The sequence below is a fragment of the Quercus suber genome, unplaced genomic scaffold, assembly GCF_002906115.3.
Source record: "Quercus suber isolate HL8 unplaced genomic scaffold, Cork oak 2.0 scaffold_252, whole genome shotgun sequence".
In the NCBI taxonomy this organism is placed as follows: domain Eukaryota; kingdom Viridiplantae; phylum Streptophyta; class Magnoliopsida; order Fagales; family Fagaceae; genus Quercus; species Quercus suber.
Window position 1 is genome coordinate 799132 of NW_027069708.1, and position 20464 is coordinate 819595.

Here is a 20464-nt window from a genome sequence, read left to right on the forward strand (position 1 = left end):
CTCCCCAGCAGAGTCGCCAATTGTAAGAAGGTGGGCCTGGATTGAGATGTTAGGCAAATTCCTACTGCACTAAGCCCGAGTTGTTTCTGGGTGAGGAGTAGGGACTGGCCCAATTGGAGCACACCTTGGCCCGACTTGTGCGCAATCTTCACCACGTCTGCCAAAGTCTATTTAATAGCTCACAGCAGGCAGAGTCATTGTCAATAGGTTATGGCAGGTAGACATAATATAGAAAACGTAAAGAAAATACATTCACTATTTCTTTCGCGGTAAACAAGATAAATAGCTTAAAAGACCTAACTTTCAAAGAATAATACTTAAACAGAGAATTAGAGCAGGATTAGTAAAAAAAAAGATGAGTCTACCACACTAACTATAGCCGCGGGACTCTAACCAAGGCAGGGGAAACCACTCCCTCAACGCAAGTAACTTCAATTGATGAAATTAATTGCTTTGAGAGACCAGTCCCAAATGGTATGTGCCCAAATATAAGTTGTATTTCCTCTTGAGGACAAGGCTATTGAGGGAGAGAGGGGGTTAACCCATTTAGGTGCATGCCTGCCATAAACACTCTGTTTTCTTTCTTCAAATTCTTCTCTCTCTATTTTCTTTCTTAAAAAAGTCTTTTCTCTCTGTTTTTTCTTTCTTAAAAAAGTCTTTTCTCTCTGTTTTTTGATAACTTTCCTCTGCCCCCTTTTTCACACAGCCACGGGTCCCTTATATAGGGTCTGCCATGGCCGATTTTACTGTTCTAGCCCTTTGGCCGACCACTTACCGAGTTAATGGTTCTGACCTCTACCATTGACCTGTGGCTTTCAGACAACGAAGGTTCCTTCTTTACTTCGTCCATCGTGTCTCCCCTCTCTCTCAGTTTCTCATGGCATGCACCTAGTGGTTCTTACCCACCCTTGCCTCTTTCGGATGTCATGTCATCCCAGCAGGACTATGCCCACCGAAAGAGTTTGGGCAAGAAACACAAAACGGGTTCCCGCTCCTCTCCCCACCGCCAGACCGTGCCCTCACCCATAACGTCACCCTTTCCCATAGTGGCTGGGTATAGGTTGGTGATGCCTAGGTCGTTCACATGCATTACCTTATTGATATTTCATTCATTTGCCGAGGTCTGAAAATAGGTGCGCATATCCTACTATGCGCTTTTTGGCATCTTCTGGTATGGGTTGTATTTCCGGCAGGCCAACGTTCATGTGTTGTCCCTTTCTTTGGAAGGTTGAGCTCTGTAGGATCATTTGGGCCTCCCTTTAGTTTGGGTGTTTCGCTTTGTAGCTTTACGTCTCTTGCCATGCCAAATTGTTATTCTTGCTGCTTATCTCAATCCTGCCGAGCCCCCTTTGGGCCTGCCGTGTGCTTTCCCTCTCTGTAACCCAATATACTTACTGGGTTCCTTCTTTCATTTCTTGCGGGCTCCAATGTCCCTTTTTTTTTCTTGTGGGCATCCCTAGCCTAATTTAGTTTTGTTTCACACATGGATTTTTGTTAACTCACTTTGGGCTTCCTTGGCCCAATTTTCTCCATAAACTTCATATTTTGGGCTCATGGGTTCTTCATTAGCCCGTTACTCTCTTTGCTTTTTTATTGCAGTGGGCCTGTTGTGGCCCATTCTTTCTCCTTTTTTTCTCATCTTTTCAGTGGATTTATTTCTTTTCTCCTTCTGGGCCTATTCAAGCCCATTTGCTTCTTCTGGACCCATCTTATGGACCCTTGAACTATTCGTATGCTTTTTTGTCTGCTGTTTCTTTTAGTTCGCCCGCAATTCTGGGCCCTTTGTCCTGCTGGGCTTCGTAAAAAAAAAAAAAAAGAGCCTCAACAACATTAAAGCAAAGTGTAGAAATATTATAAAGATTCATCATAAAAAAGGCTTTTTTTTTTGGTCCCTCTTAAAGAAATGCGTGTTCTAAGCCATCAACCATTCTTATGATACACACCTATGTTGTGCTTTACTTGAGGTTTAAAAACCATTTAAGAGGGATGAATAGAAAATCTTTTTATTTTATTTTATTTTATTTTTTTTATTTTGGTGTCTAGATAGTAGTGTGTGTGTGTGTGTGTGTGTGTGTGTAAGTGCAATAAATTAAAGGGGAGGAGGATTGTGCTAGAAATTAAAGGGATATAACATAAAAGTAAAAGGGGAGGGATTACTTGAAAATAAAATGGATGACTTAAATGTAAAGCAAGAATAATATAAATCCCTAGATGCCTAGATTAAATGGGATTTCTTCCCTTTAAGGGTACTTCCCATATAGAGTCTAGGAAATAGTTCAATACCTATCTAGGGAAACAATCACAATATCACAAACAAACAATAACAATATAGACATAAAGATAAAGAGATATATACACAACTATATAGCAAGTAAAATAAAGAGACAATATAAAGAAAAAAAACTTCATATATAGATAGATGATGTTTACATGAGAGAATAGAGAATAGGACGGGTGTAGTTATGGAAAAACTACCCCATCACTACAATCTTACCCAAAAAACTACAAGTAAAAATGGAATAGACTTTTTTTGTGTGGTGGGTTTCCGAGAGAGAGAGAGAGAGAGAGAGAAACTTTCTAAAGGATTTCTAAGGTTCTTCAGAATTGTTCCGCTCTATTTTTCTATTTTCCCTATTTTTTTCTCACCAAAAACTTCTATATTTTTTACAAAAAATTTTGTGGGGCGAGGGGGGGGGGGTGGGTGGGGGTATTTATAGGAAGAATAAGGAAAACTGGGGCACCTAGCCCCCTATTTTGGCCATCTCATCGAGCTATTTTTTCATTTTTTCAGATTCTGATCTAATCTTTGCGTAGTTGTTTGGGGGTCTTTCTGAGCTCCATTTTCTTCAAACTTTATATGCTTTGAAATATTTGAATGTCCAGTTTCCAATGGTCCTGGCCTTGCAAGATTTAGAGTTATGGTTGTCGAGATATGGTGTTCAAAAGGAAGATGATGTAGTGCTGAAAAATTCTGTGACGTTTTTCCTTAAAAAAATTGTATCTTCCAATCCGGGGTAGATATCATTGAGCCCTTCTTATGAGAGGTAGTTAAGACCTCATTCTTCAAGTTGGTTAAGCCAAATTGCTCTAGTTCCTGCCCAATCGGTACAATTTATTGCACAAAGTTGCCCCAAAAACTGCCAATTTTTGTTTTAACTCCGATTTTGGCCCTTAAACTATCATTTCAAAGGGAAAATATGCTTTATGAGATGGTCCAAAATTCAACTCAAATCGATGGTTAAATAAAAAAGTCAACTTTTTTTTACCATACCTAGTTAGGGTTTTGGCCTTAATTGCTATCAAAAGGGTTTTTAAATGTTGTGACCCTTTGATCCAATTTTCCAATTAAGTTGTATTTATTCTTACCCTTTTTGGCTTTGAAACTTGTAATTTTGTACATTTTTTTTAAAATTTTTTAAATTTTAGCATTTGTTTTGAGATGTGAATTAGGGTCGGACAAAACATGGTATCGACAAGTAGTCTACCTGTTAGGTAGTTTACAGGTGTCCAAGAACCTTGAAACCATCTCCTTTAAATGGCTTTCTACAATACTACTCCACCTCATGGTTGGGTCAAGCTATATAACATATGCATAGGTGGCTACTCTCTAGGGAATCCCAATGTTGTAGGTGGAAAAGATCTTCTTATAGGTCAAAAATGATTGTAGCTTAAGGGTTATTATTGGGTATTTCGGGAGTATTTTCCCTTCTTCTCACATAGGGGTGGGTCCCACCCAACATGGGGCCCACCCCCATGTAAGAGGGGGGGAGTAGACTCCTGGACTACCTAATAAATTTCTGAGACTTAAAGGGCTTTGATGTGTAATTAACATAATTACTAGCCTTCAAGGAGAATTGGGGGCTTTCAAAGTTGCCTAGAGATTGAACTTTATTGTGTTATATAGTTGTTGAGCATGAGTAAAATAAATGTGTCTTGTTGATTAGTGCAAGTATCTGATAGGAATGCTTGATAAATGGACGACCATGCTAGTAAAGGTGGACTACATCCACATCCAATAATTGTGTGGAAGTTGTTGTGTGATTGTATGTGATAATTGAATGATGAGTGATAGTATGAAAGAGAGAGCACACACACAAAAGTTTACGTGGTTTAACTTAACGGCTTACATTCACATTGATAAAGCCCTTGACAGCTAGCTAATTAGAGAATATAAGACTAAAAGTATGACTTAGGCATAGTACTTAGGTATTGTTCCTTACGTTCCTTTTTTAAGATTTTGCCATGTGAATTTTTTTTTTCATAGGATGAAAGTGTATTTTTTAGTTAAATAGCCACATGGTTAAATCTTAAGAAGGGAACTTAAGGAACAACACTTAAGATACTGTACCTAAGTTTTGTCTTAAGACTAATCCTAGGCTAACTATAGACTAACCTAAGCTTAATATGCTTTTTCTACAAGTTCATAAGCCTATAATTAGTTTGGGCCATAATATATATAACAAGTTGGGTGCTATCTATTTTTTTAGGAAGATTTTATCTTATGCTAACCCATAGCTATTAAATTGAGACAAGAAACCTAATGACTTGGCAACGAGATTGGCCCAAGTGTTTTAATGGATTGTTTATACAATAAACTCAGTCAAACTAGGTGGGTTTGCAACGACCCTTGTAACTTAGATGGGTTTTTATCACTCGGTTGAGTTTGTAAAATTGCACCTATAAGTTCACTTTATTGATTTATTTACTGTTTAATGTGTTATAATATAGTAATTTAAAGAAGAGGAGACCTAAAAAATTAAAAAAAAAATGCACTTGTTAATTTGTTTGCCTACTTCTTATAAGGCTCCCATCTTAACAAAAGACTATTTTATTATTGATTTTGAATTGTAAAAACCAATTTAATTTTGGAATAGGCCTATTGTTTTTAATCTATGTATTTATGTTATCATTTTTAAAACTTATATATATATATATATGTTATAATTTTTTTTTTTGGCTATGCAGTTCGACCAATGACACACTGGTTAAATCAGTGACCCAGTTATCTGCTTCACAGGATCAATGGCTGGATCAAGTTTAATAGCTATAGTTATCCTTTAGAACAAATTTGATATATATATTTTTTTGGTTTTGGTTTTGGTTTTGTTTTGAGATTCTTATAGTATAACTTATTGTTAATGCAATTAAAAAAGAAAAATAAAAAAGAAAAAAAAGCAGAAAAGGAAATAGAGTAGAAGTGGAACCGGGCGGTTGAAGAGAAAGCCGGTAATGAGCGGTTCAAAGCCCTAAGAAAGAACAGCAGTTTAGGTCCTAGGAGGAGGCAGGAGTAGGGGGGGGGGGCGATGTGTAGAGTTAAGATTGGTGATTGATTTGTAAAAGGAAGGAAGGGCTACTACATCTACATCTGCATTACATTTACGAATTCTCTCTCTCTCTCATTTCTACATTTCTTATTATTATTTGCTACCATACATACACCAAACCAAGGCGTGCCTGCCTGCCTCGCAGCTATCCTACAATTCTTTCTTTCTTTCTTTCAGTTTCTGATTCTTATTATAGACATCATAGTAGAGGTAACACTCTCCTCCTTCTTCTTCTACTAGAGTTTACATAAGTATTTGATTTAATTGCACTCATTCATTCATTCGCATTACCTTATTTTTATTTGTAGATTTATAATTTTTGATTCTGCTCCGCCTGCTTTTGCTTCGTCTTCGTTTTCGTCTTCGTCTTCGTGTTTGGAACATACATAAATAAATATTCAAAATTTCCCCATCTCTTTACTTTCTTCACTCTCACTCTCACTCTCTCTCTCTCTCAGCTGGTAATATGCTACCTTCTTTATTTCACTCCTAATAATTAATTCATGAATTTACTTTTCTATTACTGGACATTCTTCATCACTATCTATAATCAACTGCTTTTAGGGTTTTTATTCATTTCATTTTAGGTTTCGATTATGCATCCAAAGTCTCTCTCTTTTAATTAATTAATTAATTAATTATATTTACAAAAGGAAAAACAAAATCTTTGTTTTGGTGGAATAAGAAATGGATATTGGAGCGGGAGGAGGAGGCAATTCCCTACCATCGGGACCAGATGGTGTGAAAAGAAAAGTGTGCTATTTCTACGACCCGGAGGTGGGGAATTACTATTATGGCCAGGGTCATCCTATGAAGCCTCATCGTATCAGAATGACCCATGCTCTTCTTGCCCACTATGGTTTGCTTCAGAACATGCAGGTTCTCAAGCCCTTTCCTGCCAGGGATCGTGATCTCTGCCGCTTTCATGCCGATGATTATGTTTCTTTCCTTCGGAGTATTACTCCTGAAACCCAGCAGGATCAGCTCCGCCAACTCAAGCGCTTCAATGTTGGTGAAGATTGCCCTGTTTTCGATGGTCTCTACTCCTTCTGTCAAACTTATGCTGGTGGTTCCGTTGGTGGTGCTGTCAAGTTAAGTCATGGTCATTGTGATATTGCTATCAACTGGGCCGGTGGCTTGCATCATGCTAAGAAGTGTGAGGCTTCTGGTTTTTGTTATGTCAATGATATTGTCCTTGCTATTTTGGAGCTTCTTAAACAGCACGAGGTTCGTCCATCCTCCTCTTCTATGAAAACTATGTTTTGCTTTGCTCGAAAATTTCTCAATTGTGATGCTGCCATAAATGCTATGTTTAATTTAACAATATTCCCACTTATATAGGTTTACACACAAAAGGTGAATTTATATCATATGAACTTGGGCAATGGAACTTTCAATTTCTTAGTGGCTCAAGTCCAAATGGATGTCAGGAATCCAATTCTACCAAGTTTCTTAGAATGGAATTTCTTTTAGAAAGTTTAAACTTCCTTATGTATATATGATCTAGATAACTAATAAGCTGCAAAAAATGTCACAACCCCTCACCAGTCACCAACATCCATTTTCCATTTCACTTATTATAATTAATTAATTATAATAAAATTTGGGGTTGAACAAAAGGAGAAAAACAAAAATTTGGGTTGCTGTTCCAGTGCTAAGTGCTAATGGGTCTGTTTGGGGTTATTTAGGACTAGGCATCACACCTAGGGTTTCCTTGGCATCACAGCATGGAGAAGGTTGCATCACACAAACCTCAAGACAGCTTCATAGCTTCTCTAAAGTCTAAAAGTTTATTATTCTCCTCCAATAGAAAGCATTACAACCCTTTAAATAGAAGTTCAATACATATTCCTAGTTGAAATTGGATTTTATTTAAATTTCTAATAAGACTTGGACTTGGACTTGGACTCCTTAGGCGTTATTACTAAGCCCAAACTAATTAATTAAACTCAAATAAAACTAAAATAAGACTTGTGAACAGAAAGTGTTTGTTTTTTATATTCAATAAAGCAATTATACTTACTTAGCACAGCCCATCCCAAATAACATAAAATTGCAAATTACCCCTTACACTTAAAACTAATTAAAAGTCTTAGGATACCTTTTATATGTCTTCAATGGCTGCTGCCATGGTCCTCCATCAGAAGAGGTCCCTTGTCATAAAAATTGGGAGTAGGCTTGTTGAGTCAAGTTCACCAACAATCTTTATTATCTTTAGAGCTTAGGTATTATATAAGGTCTAATGATTGAAGATTGGATTTATGTTTCAGATTCATGTTGAACTGACTGCAAAAATGTGGTATAGTCAAGGCAAAAGGACTCTATCTTGTATGACCATCATGCATTTTATGAATGTAGCTGACTCTTAAACCTGAACGACTTATGTAGCAATGTTTTAAAAATTGCTATAATTGCCTTACCTAATTCCTTTTGTAATTTGCAATATTTTTCTTATCTATGAATGCAGCGTGTTTTATATGTGGATATTGATATTCACCATGGAGATGGTGTGGAGGAGGCATTTTACACAACTGATAGGGTCATGACTGTTTCATTCCACAAATTTGGAGATTATTTTCCTGGTACAGGTGACATACGCGACATTGGATATGGAAAGGGGAAATACTACTCCCTTAATGTTCCGCTTGATGATGGAATTGATGATGAGAGCTATCATTTCTTGTTCAAACCAATCATTGGGAAGGTGATGGAAATTTTTAGGCCTGGTGCTGTAATTCTACAGTGTGGTGCTGACTCTTTGTCTGGAGATAGATTAGGATGCTTCAATCTCTCTATCAAAGGTCATGCAGAGTGTGTAAGATTTATGAGATCATTCAATGTGCCACTGTTGCTTCTGGGTGGTGGTGGTTATACCATTCGGAATGTTGCTCGCTGCTGGTGCTACGAGGTATGGTTATTGCTTGTGATATTGATTGATTAGGATATTATAAGCTGGTCAACTGTAACATCATTAATTTTTTTTTCCATGAGTGGGAATCCATAACGAGTCGTGGAGAATCTTAACTTGCAATGTGTGAGAAAACCTGCACCTGGTTTTTTCATTGTTATGAAATGTATTTTTGTCATAAATTGATTGGGTGCTGGAAGGGATCAAAACAAAAAAAGGGTACTCATGGTGATTGAGGTTTTCGTTTGAATCATTAAATTGCTATTAAGTTTTTAAGGCATCTGTCAAAAAAATTTATTTTTGGAGGAGTTAAAAATTTCAAGATACTATTTATTTCCATTCTCATTTATCTTCCCATAAACAGTTAATCACTAATTATCTAGATGTTCAAATTAAAGCTACATAATTGCAAAAGAGGATATGATGGTTTAGGGTTCAGATTAGTTCAGCAGATTCTTATCATCTTTTGCATTTACTCAGATTCTTATTACCTTTTATTTTTCTTTGCTCTTGATACAAAACATTATGATTATGATTATTATTATTTTTTCTTGTTTCTAGTAATTTTTCTGTTGACCTCTCTTAACTAATCACATTAATGTAATATGTTTCATGTAAGGCAGACAGGGGTTGCACTTGGAGTTGAAGTTGATGACAAGATGCCACAGCATGAGTATTATGAGTATTTTGGTCCAGATTATACCCTTCATGTTGCCCCAAGTAACATGGAAAATAAAAATTCGCGGCCATTGTTGGATGAAATACGGGCTAAACTTCTTGATTATCTCTCAAAGCTTCAGCATGCTCCCAGTGTCCAATTTCAGGAAAGACCTCCTGATTCTGAACTTCCAGAGGTACATTTTCTAAGCAGTTTATTTTGTTAGACATGTAATTTTTTACTCCATCTTCTATATCTCATTGGATTTAATAATAATTGCTCCATCTTCTTTATCTTATTGTTTTTAATAATCATTGGAGTATGATCACTTTTTTATGATATTTGAGAATATACTCTATGTTCATCATCGTGAACATGAAGTTTCTTTTATTCAATAAAATTCATTATTACTTGTCAAAAAAAGAAGTAACAATACAAATTTCTTTTGGTCGACCCTAACTAATCTATCGAGGATCTATAGCCAACCCCAAATTTTGAGACTAAGGCTTTGTTTGTTCTTGTTATTGTTGTATAATAATCTATAAGTTCCTATAGATATCTTCATTCTTCTTTTTGATTGCTGATTGATTGCTGGGTGTGAGTTGTAAATTTGAAAAGTTTTAGATTGTTTGTGCTACAATTGAGAAATAAAGTAGCTGTAGAAACCAAGTGAAAACCTTCTATCGCTAATCCTTTTTGAAGTGTTTGTAAGAGAGAGAGAGAGAGAGAGAGAGAGCGTCTAGATGGCTAATAAAAATATGAATGGGGATAAGTCTCTTGGCCCAAATGGCTATACTATGATGGTTCTTCTAATGGTGTTGGAAGGTGGTTAAAGTGGATGTTATGCAATTCTAAGAAGAGATTCATATGTCAAGTATGTTTGAGAGGAGCCGTAATGCTTCATTTGTTACACTTATTCTAAAAACACAAAGGGAGGGCTAGCAATATAAGAGATTTTGGACCCGTCAATGTGGTGGGGAGTTTTTATAAAATATTGGCAAGAATGCTAGCCCATAGACTAAGAGGCATAGTGAGTAATCTGCTATCAAATTCACAAAATGCTTTTGTGATAGGCAGATATTAGACTCAGTCTTAATTGCAAATGAAGTATTGGACAACAAAGTTTCGTAGTAAGATCCCAAGGGTCATTTCTAAGTTGGACATCACGAAAGCTTATGATCATGTTAGTTGGAGTAGTTACCTTTATTTTCTAGAGTGATATGGGTTTGGGAAGAAATGGAGGACTTGGGTGAACATGTGCATTACTTCAGTAATATTTTCAATTCTCATCAATGGCAGCCCTACAGGTCCTGGAGAGTTGGTGTGGTTATTGCACTCTTTCTATTTTTCATTAATCGGTGCAGCATTAAGGACATGTATTAGTGGCAAAGGGGAAGACTCTTACATTGGATAAATCTGAGGAAGAGGAATATTTGCGTTGTTAATCGTTGTTGTGCAAAAGTAGTTGGAAATTTGTGGATCATCTGCTTATTCACTGCACATATGCATACAGTTTATGGGCTTCTGTATCTTGTATGCTTGTTTGGTGTTTCTTGGGTGCTGCCCTGACATGTGGTGGAGTTGTTGGAGAGTTGGACAGGGGGTTTTGGTCTCCATCGGTCTGCAGTTATTTGGGGGGCCATTCCATTGCATCTTATGTGGACTCTTAAGGGAGAGTAAAGCCAAACCTTGAGAGAAAAGAGGGGGGCGGAGGGGGGGGGGGGGGGAGATGGACATTCTCTTCTAGAGCTAAAATGGTTTTTCTTGCCTTCCTTATATTATTGGATGTTGCAATGAGTGCATTGAGCGGCTTTTCATTTGAGGGAAAAAGGTAGAGGAAGACCAAAAATCATATTAATATGATTTTAGATAGAGTGGAATGGAGGAAAAGAATACATATTGCTGACCCTAACTAATTTGTCGAGGATTCATTGCCGACCCCAAATTTTTGGGACAAAGTCTTTGTTTATTGTTTTTGTTGTACTTTTTGCTAATTTTTATGGTCTTCCCAGGTAGTGCTGTGTACATGTGGATCTCATTGTATCTTTGACTCTTTGTTATTACTTTAATATAAATTTTCATTAACTATAAAAAAAGGGATTTAGAATTCTATTTGGGAGTTGGCTCTCAATTCTTTTAACTTGTTAATGATGTTTAGGCAGATGAAGATGAAGATGAAGATGACGATGATAGAGATGGGACATGGGAAGTAGATTTTGACAAGTTATCAAGTAGAGTAAAGAGAGAAATGGTTGAACCGGAACTCAAAGATCTGGTATGCTTTCTACTCATTTTGTATCTTGTATGAATGATCGGTCAGAATTTTATAGTTGTTTTGCGTAATATTTTCAAATTTGTTTTGTTCAATATTTTCATTGATAACATGATAAATTACCACTTGTCCAAAAGTTTAAGCTGTTAAGGAAGGGTTATTAAATCATGTAACTATTATTTTATTATTTTAATATTTGTGAACTGTAAAGATTTTTTCAATGTGGATCCTAGTATTGCTTTATCCATAAAGTTAAAGAGAAAATTGTATAGGGTTGCAGTAAGGCCAATTATGCTATTTGGTTTGGAATGTTGGCAATCAAGGAAGAAAAAAAAATGATGTCAATGAAGTGAGTGTGGTAGAGCTGAAAATGTGGGGTTTATCATTGAGTTGAAGCACATCTTCATCTTATCTTTGTTTGAGTGGATAACTAAGTTGAGTGGTCTTCCCATATCCTTTTTGTTGGATTTTTTTTTTTTTTTTTTTAGATTTATGTAGTTTTTTTTAATGCTTTGGTACACTCCCTGTGTGCCTGGGTAACTGTTTTCTTTTGCTGTACCTCCTTTTTATTTTCAATAAAGTTTCTATTTACTGATTAAAGAAAAGTTATTTGGGAGAAAGTAGTGATAGCACCAATTGAGCATAAAAAGAGGAAGAGTTGTTTTTGATGGTTTGAACATGTGCAACGTAGGCCAGTGGATGCGCCAATGTGAAAAAATGGAAGGAGCAGTGAAGGCTAAAGGGAGGCCAAATATGACATAGGGAAATAGGGAAATGGTTCTAGATAGGGCCAAGTGGCATAAGAGGATCCTACTCCAATTAGTTGGGAGTAAGGCTGAGTTGAGTTTATTTGAATATGGGCATGAGCTTTTTGCCATGCTAGATTTGTTCTGTTTCATCATTGAGAATTTATGACTTATTAGTTAATCGTTATCATTTTAAACTATCATTTTACCATCATGGATTGTGCCTTGAAAATTGATCCACCTAGTTCAGAAAAAAGTCTGTTTTATCAGCTTATGGGGGAAGCCAACTTATACTTGATTTGTATCTGATATAATTTGCAGCCAAAAGCCTGAATCCAATTGAAAGTTGGGCTCCAAACTAATGTATAAGCAGGAGAAAAACCCGGATGCTCCAAATTGTATGCATGGAGGAATGAATATGGTCCTTTATTGTTATTTTCTTCCCCAAGTATCCCCGTTTTAATTTGATATGGCAGAACTGCCTTTAGATACTCCTGTTCCAAGTGCTGGTTGCTTCTGTTCATGTTTACATTCATCATTGTCTGCCTCACAATAGCATGATTACCCTTAGCTACTTCCTCATAATGTTTCCTATCCCATGCTATGAAGTTGAATGTACTTTCTGCCTTTGTTTTTAATAAATGTTAAATAGTATGGTTGTGGGATTAATGACATGTAATTGTGTACATCAAACTTATATGTTGTTTTGCCACAACAATTTCTAATGGTGGCTTACTTTTCTCCCAGGAGGGCCAAAAAGCAAATGCAGAGAATGCCAGAGGCTTCAATACAGCAGCAGAAGAGACTAATTGCGCAAAGGTGAAGTTTAATCACATAAGAACTTGCATAAAATAGTCATTGGATGCCTGCTAACGGATTTTTTTAATTATTGATAATTGCAGGCTTTAGATGTGGATTCTTTTTCAGTTGATGAGCCTAGTGTGAAAGTTGAACAAGAGAATGTGAATAAGCCAGTTGATTAGATGTACCTTAAGTTGCATTCACAAAGGCAGCTGATTAGATGTACCTTAAGTTGCATTCACAAAAATCACACTAATTGTTTGTTGATCTTTGTCTAGGTTCATGTATCTGTGCAGTTGCATATCTTCAATTGTATTTCGTATTTATTGGTATTCTGTCACATACTAAAACTACATGTAGTATTGATGGATCTAAAGCAGCTCTCTCTCTCTCGCTTCTTTCCTGGTTGAAACCTTTAAATTTTCTACTTCTCAGATTTTTTTTTCTCTTTCCGAGTAAAATTCTACTTCTAAGATAAGTTGTTCAAGTCTTGAGACTAGAGAGTTTCAATGTCAGTTGAGTGCAATCCTTTATTGTTGATTAGCAGGTGCATATTATGAGTATTGCAACTGGGTTTGGCATGAGAATTGAGATATCTCCACGTAAGTTAGCTGGCACCGTCTATAATAGAAGACTAATTTGACGAGTTTGTATCATATTCATTAACTCAGTTGACTCATTAAGATGGGGGTATATATATATATATTTTTTTGATAGGTAGATGGAGGTATACCCGCTTGTAATTTGGGATGGATGTTTAAAGATGACTTGTATTTTAAATTTAGTGAAGATAATCTGGAGCTGCTCTAATAAATAATTATCATGCCTTGAAGTCAGAGAGGAATATTGGCTATATTTGCCGCCACCATGTTTCCTGCTTTTGGATTGGGTTAGTGAAATGAGGTATGACATATGTGGTGCTTTAGTCCCTTTGTTTTCGGAATTTTGTAAATTCACAATTGTATTGCAAGTTAGGCAAGCAAAGGCCTACAAGAAAACCATGAAAGCTCGTTAAAGGGGAAACCATATCTGGAATGAGCTCTATTCCGGCAGTTGACACAACCTACCTCACCTTTATAATCATCTCAAATCTCAATACCCTTCGAAGGGTCCTAACCATATCTCTCTATTAATTTCCCTCCATGGATTGTGTATGGTAGTTGCCCAGGTTAGTCTCTCAGCTATTGAAGAAAAAGCTCTTCACCTGAATATATTATACAACCAAAATAGTCGGAGAGTCCCAACCTTTAATGATTCTGGAGATTCAACATAATGTGCAATAACCTTTTTCACCACATCTGATTAGGCAAGAACCAGGCATGTGCCTTTGTGAGCTGGGCTGAGAGCCTGGGAATGGATAGCCAAGAATCATATGATATCTAGTTGTCAGGTATTCTGGTTTATCTTTGCAAATATTACGCTAGACATACTCGTCTTCCTCAATTAGTGACTGTGTTTCAAATGTGGAATAATAGCTGAGGGATTCTCTGGTTGCTTGAGCTCTGCAACCACCACAAGAAAGGTCAGCAAACATGAAACAGATACAAAAAAATTATTCATCGTTTTATTTATTTTTATTTATTATTATTATTATTATTAATTGGCAGTGTGAAGATCGAGTCAAAAATTGATAACCAAACCTGCAAGTTAGATTGATACATTCAGCATCTAAGAGGCCAACTGGGTGCCCTCTGCAATCTTCAACATGCTCTTTAACAACTGGAACTTGACTCATTCCATACTTGTTCATAGAAATTTGAGCAGAAAGAAGATCCATGCTGGGTGTAGCAGTCCATGGGACTTGACATATTTCCCCATCCAAAGAACACATTTCAGATACTGAAAGCACCTGTAACGGAAGTAACAAGCTAGTCAATCTCACATGGTGTCAAGGTGCAAATATAAATTTCCTCATTTATAGTTGAGAAACTCAAGAAACATTTTGGATCAGCATTATAAATTTGCAATTAAGTGGGTTTTCAATTTTATGTTTAGAGTGCCTTTGTTTTATTGTGCATTATAGGTTTACACAAAAACTCGTAATTTTCAGATATTGCCCAATTTTTTTCAGAAGTACCATGCTACATTCATTCATTTTTAATTATGGCTACCTTTTTCAACTTTCTGATTGTTTTCGAATTGGACTTCAATCTGAAAGTCATGATAAATTGTTACCATTTTCCCTTCTCTTTCCTCTCCTGATTAGTTTTGAGTTCTTCATATAACTAATGTTTACCCTGTTTCTCCCTCTACATATAACTAATCGAAAATTTTATTTCCCCTCTACTTGATTTCTATAAGGCTCAATGCCTCGAAAAATTTAAAGTAGTGGGACAAGTGCCATTTACCTTTGGTCTTTCACTTCTTTCTTTAAAAATTTTGCTGAACACTTCAATTTCTCCAAGTGTCAGTAAACCAATCAAAATATTACTTTCGTCAACAATCATTGCACAGGACTGCTTCTCTGCAAGCATGAGAGTCACTGTATCTTTAAGTGAAGTGCTCATAAAGACAGTGACATATCTTGTTCTCATGGCTTCTGAAACGGAAATTCCCATTTCTAACTCCTTAGCTTCAATATCAGAACCATTTACACAAAGCGAACTTTCAATTTCACAAAGATCACTAATATAAGATGCTTTTGTAGTGAGTTGTTTTGTATTAGAACTATCTTGCTTGAGTTTTTTAATCTCCTTGACATCTCTTCTCCTTGTCTGTCCAGAAGTAACCCATGAAGATAATCCTACAGCTCCAAGTAGAGGTAGAACTATCCGATAGTCCTGTGTCAATTCAAAAAGCAATAGAACTGCAGTGAGAGGTACCTGACACACCCCTGCAAGAGTAGCAGCCATTCCAACCTGCAAATAGAAGTTCCCCATGGATCAGCTAGATAATGATATATTCTAATAACAATAAAAGGTAGAAAAAGTCTAATTTTAGTCCCAAAAATGCTACATCTTTTGTAGACAGAAATTTTATTAAAATGAGGACCATAAACCAGTTTTGAGCCAACAACCTATATTAACACTTAGCCCTATCGAAATCCATGCTTTAACATAAATCCTTATTCAAGATGCCTTATCCCGGATGTTGCTTATGTCAGTAATATATTATGCATGCAAAATTTACAGCTGATTTTCAAGGAAAAAATTCTTAAAAGGGGAAAATAACATGCATAAAATCTTGCTTATAAGTTATCCATATATACCTAAAGAACAGGAAATAAAGAGCATTTTCTTTTATAGCTTCCAAAGTATATGGTCTGGGGCATGTTTTTTATTAATCACAGTTGAAAATGGACAGTCATGAATGTTGAATTTTTAAATTGCATTTGAGATTCTCCACCATTCTTACCTGCTTCTTTTGTTGGCTAAATTAACAAAAACAAAAAAGAAAAATAGCTACTTCCAGAAGCAAAGTAGGTTTGTGTACTGGATGATCATGGAAAAATTGTATCCCGTAGAACACTTCAAATATATGCCAGAACTCAAAATATCATAGGTAGACTAATATCTTCCTCAGATGAAAATGACATAGAGCAGTACCAGTCCATATGCTTGTGGTGATGCCACTTCCAAGATGGAGGGAGGAATCATAGAATTGGACTGAGCAACTGCCAAACTGATGAATTTCCCATATGCCATTCCTGTTGCAGCACCAATAAAGAGGGATGGCGCATAGTAGCCTCCCACTAATCCAGAGGCCCGGCACAAAGAGGTTGCTACTATCTTGACTGCTACCAACTGAACCAATAGATCAGCTGACAAACCTTTCACAAACGGACGAGATTCCAACAAAATGTCAACATTCTGAAAGCCCCAGTAAAGGATTTCTGGATATGCCAAGGCTATCAACCCAACGGTTATGCCACCCATTACAGGGAACAGGGCTCTTGGTATGCCAAAGGAATTGTGAATATTGTCGACAATTACCAACATGTATGACGTGCACCTAGATAAGGCCAATGAAACTAAGCCGCATAGGATACCCAGCAACAAATAAAGTGGGAGCTCTGAAAGACAACTAATATAGCTTTAATAATAAACATCTTACTGTTCAAATAAATACTTGATAGAACCTGTAGAAACACTGAGGCTGTTTTTTTGGAAAAATATCCATGTAATAGAATGAATGAATGTAGTTCTCCTAACAACATTGAACATGAAGATGGCACTTGGTATATGCAATTCAAAGCTTAACCTCTGACTAACTAATGGATTAAAGAGTAGAAACGACATTCAGTAGAGAAAATCATGCTTATCATTGAAGCATGGACTAAAATGATTAAAGCAATACCAATTCCTTTAAGCAAGTATTTAAAAATCAATTGATGCCAGTATGGCGAAGAAGGAAGTGACTCCAATGGGCTAATGGCAGAAGATGTGGCGATGGCCATAGCAGTAGTTGCTGTGGCAATAATGGTAATGATGGTGTAGTAACACTTGCAATAGTCTTAGCTGTAGAGGATATACAAAATCAATGGTGGTAGTGGTTGTGGGGATGTGATTCATAACATTTGGAATTCGGTTGGCTTCAACCTTCACCCAAGACTTTCTCATCAATGGACTATTCACATATGTGAAGGAGTGGGATTTTTTATATATTCTTTATCTCTATGATGTTTATGGACATGCAAAGAGAAACCCTATTCTTCACTTAAGAAGACAAGAATCAATTCGATCAGTCATCCCAAATGAAGTCCAAGTGAAATGAGAGAGAGAGAGAGAGAGAGAGAGAGAGTCATAGAAAATGCATTTTATGTACAATACTCATAATGCAAAACAACACCCTTATTTTTTCTTTAGAGAAGAGCTTAATATACTGTTCAATTTAAGTATTCTTCAAGTCGCCTATGGTCTACTTTAAATTAGATCATGTTAGAGCAAGTATAAAATCCAGGCAGAGACAACCTGAGTTGTTCAATTCCGAAATTAGCCTGGCATGCCTATATACTCTAAACAGAAACACATATTTGACATATTAGGACTAAGGATATTAAGGTGGTTGGACATTTTATTTCTGAAATATTTGACCGTGACAAGTGGGGATCAGCAAGGAGAAATCTTAACTAAAAGAAACTACCTGTTTTTCTATTCATCATAGACCAAGGAAAAGCTGAACAGGTGAGATATGCATGCACCAACTAAAAGTTGTAAGATTTTACTCATCTGTTGGAAACTATATAAACGTTTACGGTCATACGTATATATGTTTAAGACTAAAATAGAATTTTGGATATTGCTATTTCCTTTTCCTCATCTCCTCTCAGTTCTTCATTTGACTTGTTAAAACCCTGGTATAGGACATCTGATCCCCAAATAGAAGCTGAAATTTTGGTAGAACATCTGGTCCCCATTAAATGTATTGAGGTACTTATACTAATTTCAAAGAGAGGAAGGAAGCTGGTAATGACACACGTGCAGGCACACACTCTTTGTCATGCTGGCAGAGGCAGATGTGGAATGAAAGAATTTCCCAATATTAAAGTGACCAAAATAAAAATAGGAAGTGATGCCTGCTACAACAAAGACGTGGCAGACAGTACATTTAGTAACTTAAGTGTGTGCTTCTGTGTGTTGTGTTCAACACAGCATTTATATATTACCACTGGGTGAGCGGAAGTCGTATTCTGGGACCTTAAATGCCGGTTCAGAACCAAGACCAACTTCTGAAACTACAGAAGCAATCACAGCGCTAAGTATAACCATGGAAGTGGTATTTGTAAGTGATACAGAAGGCTCTTTTGGTGATGGCCACAACACTGACTCTACAGCAAAAAAACAACCAGCAAAAGCAGCATTGAACCCTGTGTAAGCAAAAATGAAGTTCAATAACCCAAATTAGATAATGATAAATCGGTAGCATGAGAACATTGCTTGCTACATAGTGGGTCAATCAATATATCAGCAGTATGTTAATGATCATAAAATAAAACAAAAAAAGCAAATTACGAGACATAGAAAAGATCTTTCTTGTTCCAACAATGCTACATACACAATAAATTTCACAGCTATTGAGATGTGGCAAATTGTAATTGGTGTAACATCACTTTGACTAGGATAATGAGTAACATCACTTTTATTATATGCCAATTACAACCTACAACCTCGGCAGTTATGAAAAATGTTGTGTATTTTGTTGTGTGATTAAACTTATTGTTCTTGATCTCTTAGATGTACAGAATGTTAACAAATGGTATTATATGGTAATTTTAGGAATCACTACCAAACAATTTCTTTCTATTTGGCACTAAAATGCAGATTTTCATGCATAGGAATTTGCAAAAAGACATAGGTCTTGTGATACCAAAGTAGAATTCAGAGTAGATAAACAAATTTAAGAAACTTTTCCATAATGACGTATAGTGTGTTAAAAAAAAAAGAAAAAAAGAGGAGAAATGACGAACCAGAAGAGATTCCAGCGGCTGATCCGGCAGCAACAAGGGAGAGGTTTCTGTGGGGATATTTGTCGAACAAAGTGGCAACACCCTTGGCAATGGAAGTGCCAATCTCAACACTAGGACCTTCAGGGCCCAAGGAATTGCCAGTGCCGAGAGTGACACAAGCAGAGAGGGCCTGTATGAATGGTCGGAAGGCAGCCTTAAGATGATTAGACAGGGAAGATGAAGAGTGTTGGTGTTGGTCCAGAAGCGAAGGAGCATGCTCAGTAGTAGTTCGAAGCAGAGTCAACAAGGTAACAATGAAGCCACCAGAAGCAGGGACCAAAATGACTTGCTTCCATATGAGTTGAATGGGTTCTTCTCTCAACCAGGACGCACCTCGTAAGGGAATCCCATCCCAACAAAACTCACGTATCTCAAGAACCTTCAATTAATTAATTAATTATTATTATTATTATAGATACACTAATCTAGTACAGTACAGTACAGTAGTAGTAAATTAAAAAGAAAAGAATGAAGTTAGTGTTTGCTACATACAGTGTTATTGAAGAGAACGACAGCGATGCCGGTAAGAAGACCAACCAAGCATGAGGAGATTATTGTTGCCGAATTATTAGTTTCTTTCACAGGAGTTGTAGTTGTTTCTGGTTCATCGTTATCCTTGTCATCGGATTCGGATTCGGATTCGGACTGTCCAGTTTGAGGAGGCGGCAGAGCACAAGGATTAAGAGTAGGAAACCCAAACCCAAACCCTGTCCTCTTCCTCCTCCTCCTCCCCCTGAATAATAATAGTAATGAGTTTTTGTGTGAAATTTTGTAAGCACCTGGAAATGGAAGCAACTCATTATATCTCTGATTCAAATTCAGGAAGCGCGTTGGCGTTAGCGTTGGCGTTGGCGTTGCACTTTGCACATTCCAAACTCCCCATTGCATTATCTTCTTCTACTCTCTTATTTATTAACACCTCTCTCTCTCTCCCTCATCAGTCATCTTTTCTCTTCTCTCTCTCTCTCTCTCTCTCTCTATATATATATAATACACACTTATTTAGCCCTTAATTTATTAATTCTCAGTAATATTAATGGATTTATACAGACAGACAACAGTACTACACTACTGGTAAGTTGGAACCAAAAACTAACAGCAACAGCCTTGTATCTAAAAACTAACGACCTTATCCATATCTTAGTTATAAAAAAAAAAAAAACACTAGGTTACTGTTAAGTTACGTGGTCCGACCCCACTCACGGAGGCTTGCATGCTTATATTATAATAATAATAATTATTATTATTATTATTATTTTACATTATCAATCACAATTCCCAAATAGAGGAGGAATTATTGTTTGAGATAT

General features: G+C 36.5%; 2 protein-coding genes across 4 annotated transcripts; one reads left to right on the top strand and one right to left on the bottom strand.

Annotated features, from left to right (window-relative positions):
* The first annotated feature begins 5300 nt into the window (after positions 1-5300).
* LOC112003171 (histone deacetylase 19) lies at positions 5301-13102 on the top strand. 3 transcript variants are annotated; one of them, XM_065780960.1, is made up of 8 exons: positions 5301-5534; positions 5633-5785; positions 6010-6551; positions 7792-8232; positions 8856-9086; positions 11049-11165; positions 12656-12727; positions 12811-13102. In XM_065780960.1, the coding sequence occupies exons 3-8, from the start codon at positions 6012-6014 to the stop codon at positions 12889-12891; spliced, it is 1482 nt and encodes a 493-aa protein (XP_065637032.1). In that variant the 5' UTR covers positions 5301-5534; positions 5633-5785; positions 6010-6011; the 3' UTR covers positions 12892-13102. The 3 variants fall into 3 exon arrangements, with proteins under 3 accessions (XP_065637032.1, XP_023891130.1, XP_023891137.1); XM_024035362.2 differs by lacking the exon at positions 5633-5785 and having other exon boundaries at positions 5978-6551; XM_024035369.2 differs by lacking the exon at positions 5633-5785 and having other exon boundaries at positions 5302-5534.
* A 537-nt stretch (positions 13103-13639) lies between these two features.
* Positions 13640-20215, bottom strand: LOC112002861 (chloride channel protein CLC-e). Its single transcript, XM_024035029.2, has 7 exons — positions 19647-20215; positions 19116-19533; positions 18315-18515; positions 16255-16721; positions 15058-15567; positions 14350-14558; positions 13640-14211 (listed from the first exon to the last, which is right to left on the bottom strand). The coding sequence occupies exons 1-7, from the start codon at positions 20040-20042 to the stop codon at positions 14130-14132; spliced, it is 2283 nt and encodes a 760-aa protein (XP_023890797.2). The 5' UTR covers positions 20043-20215; the 3' UTR covers positions 13640-14129.
* Positions 20216-20464: the final 249 nt, after the last annotated feature.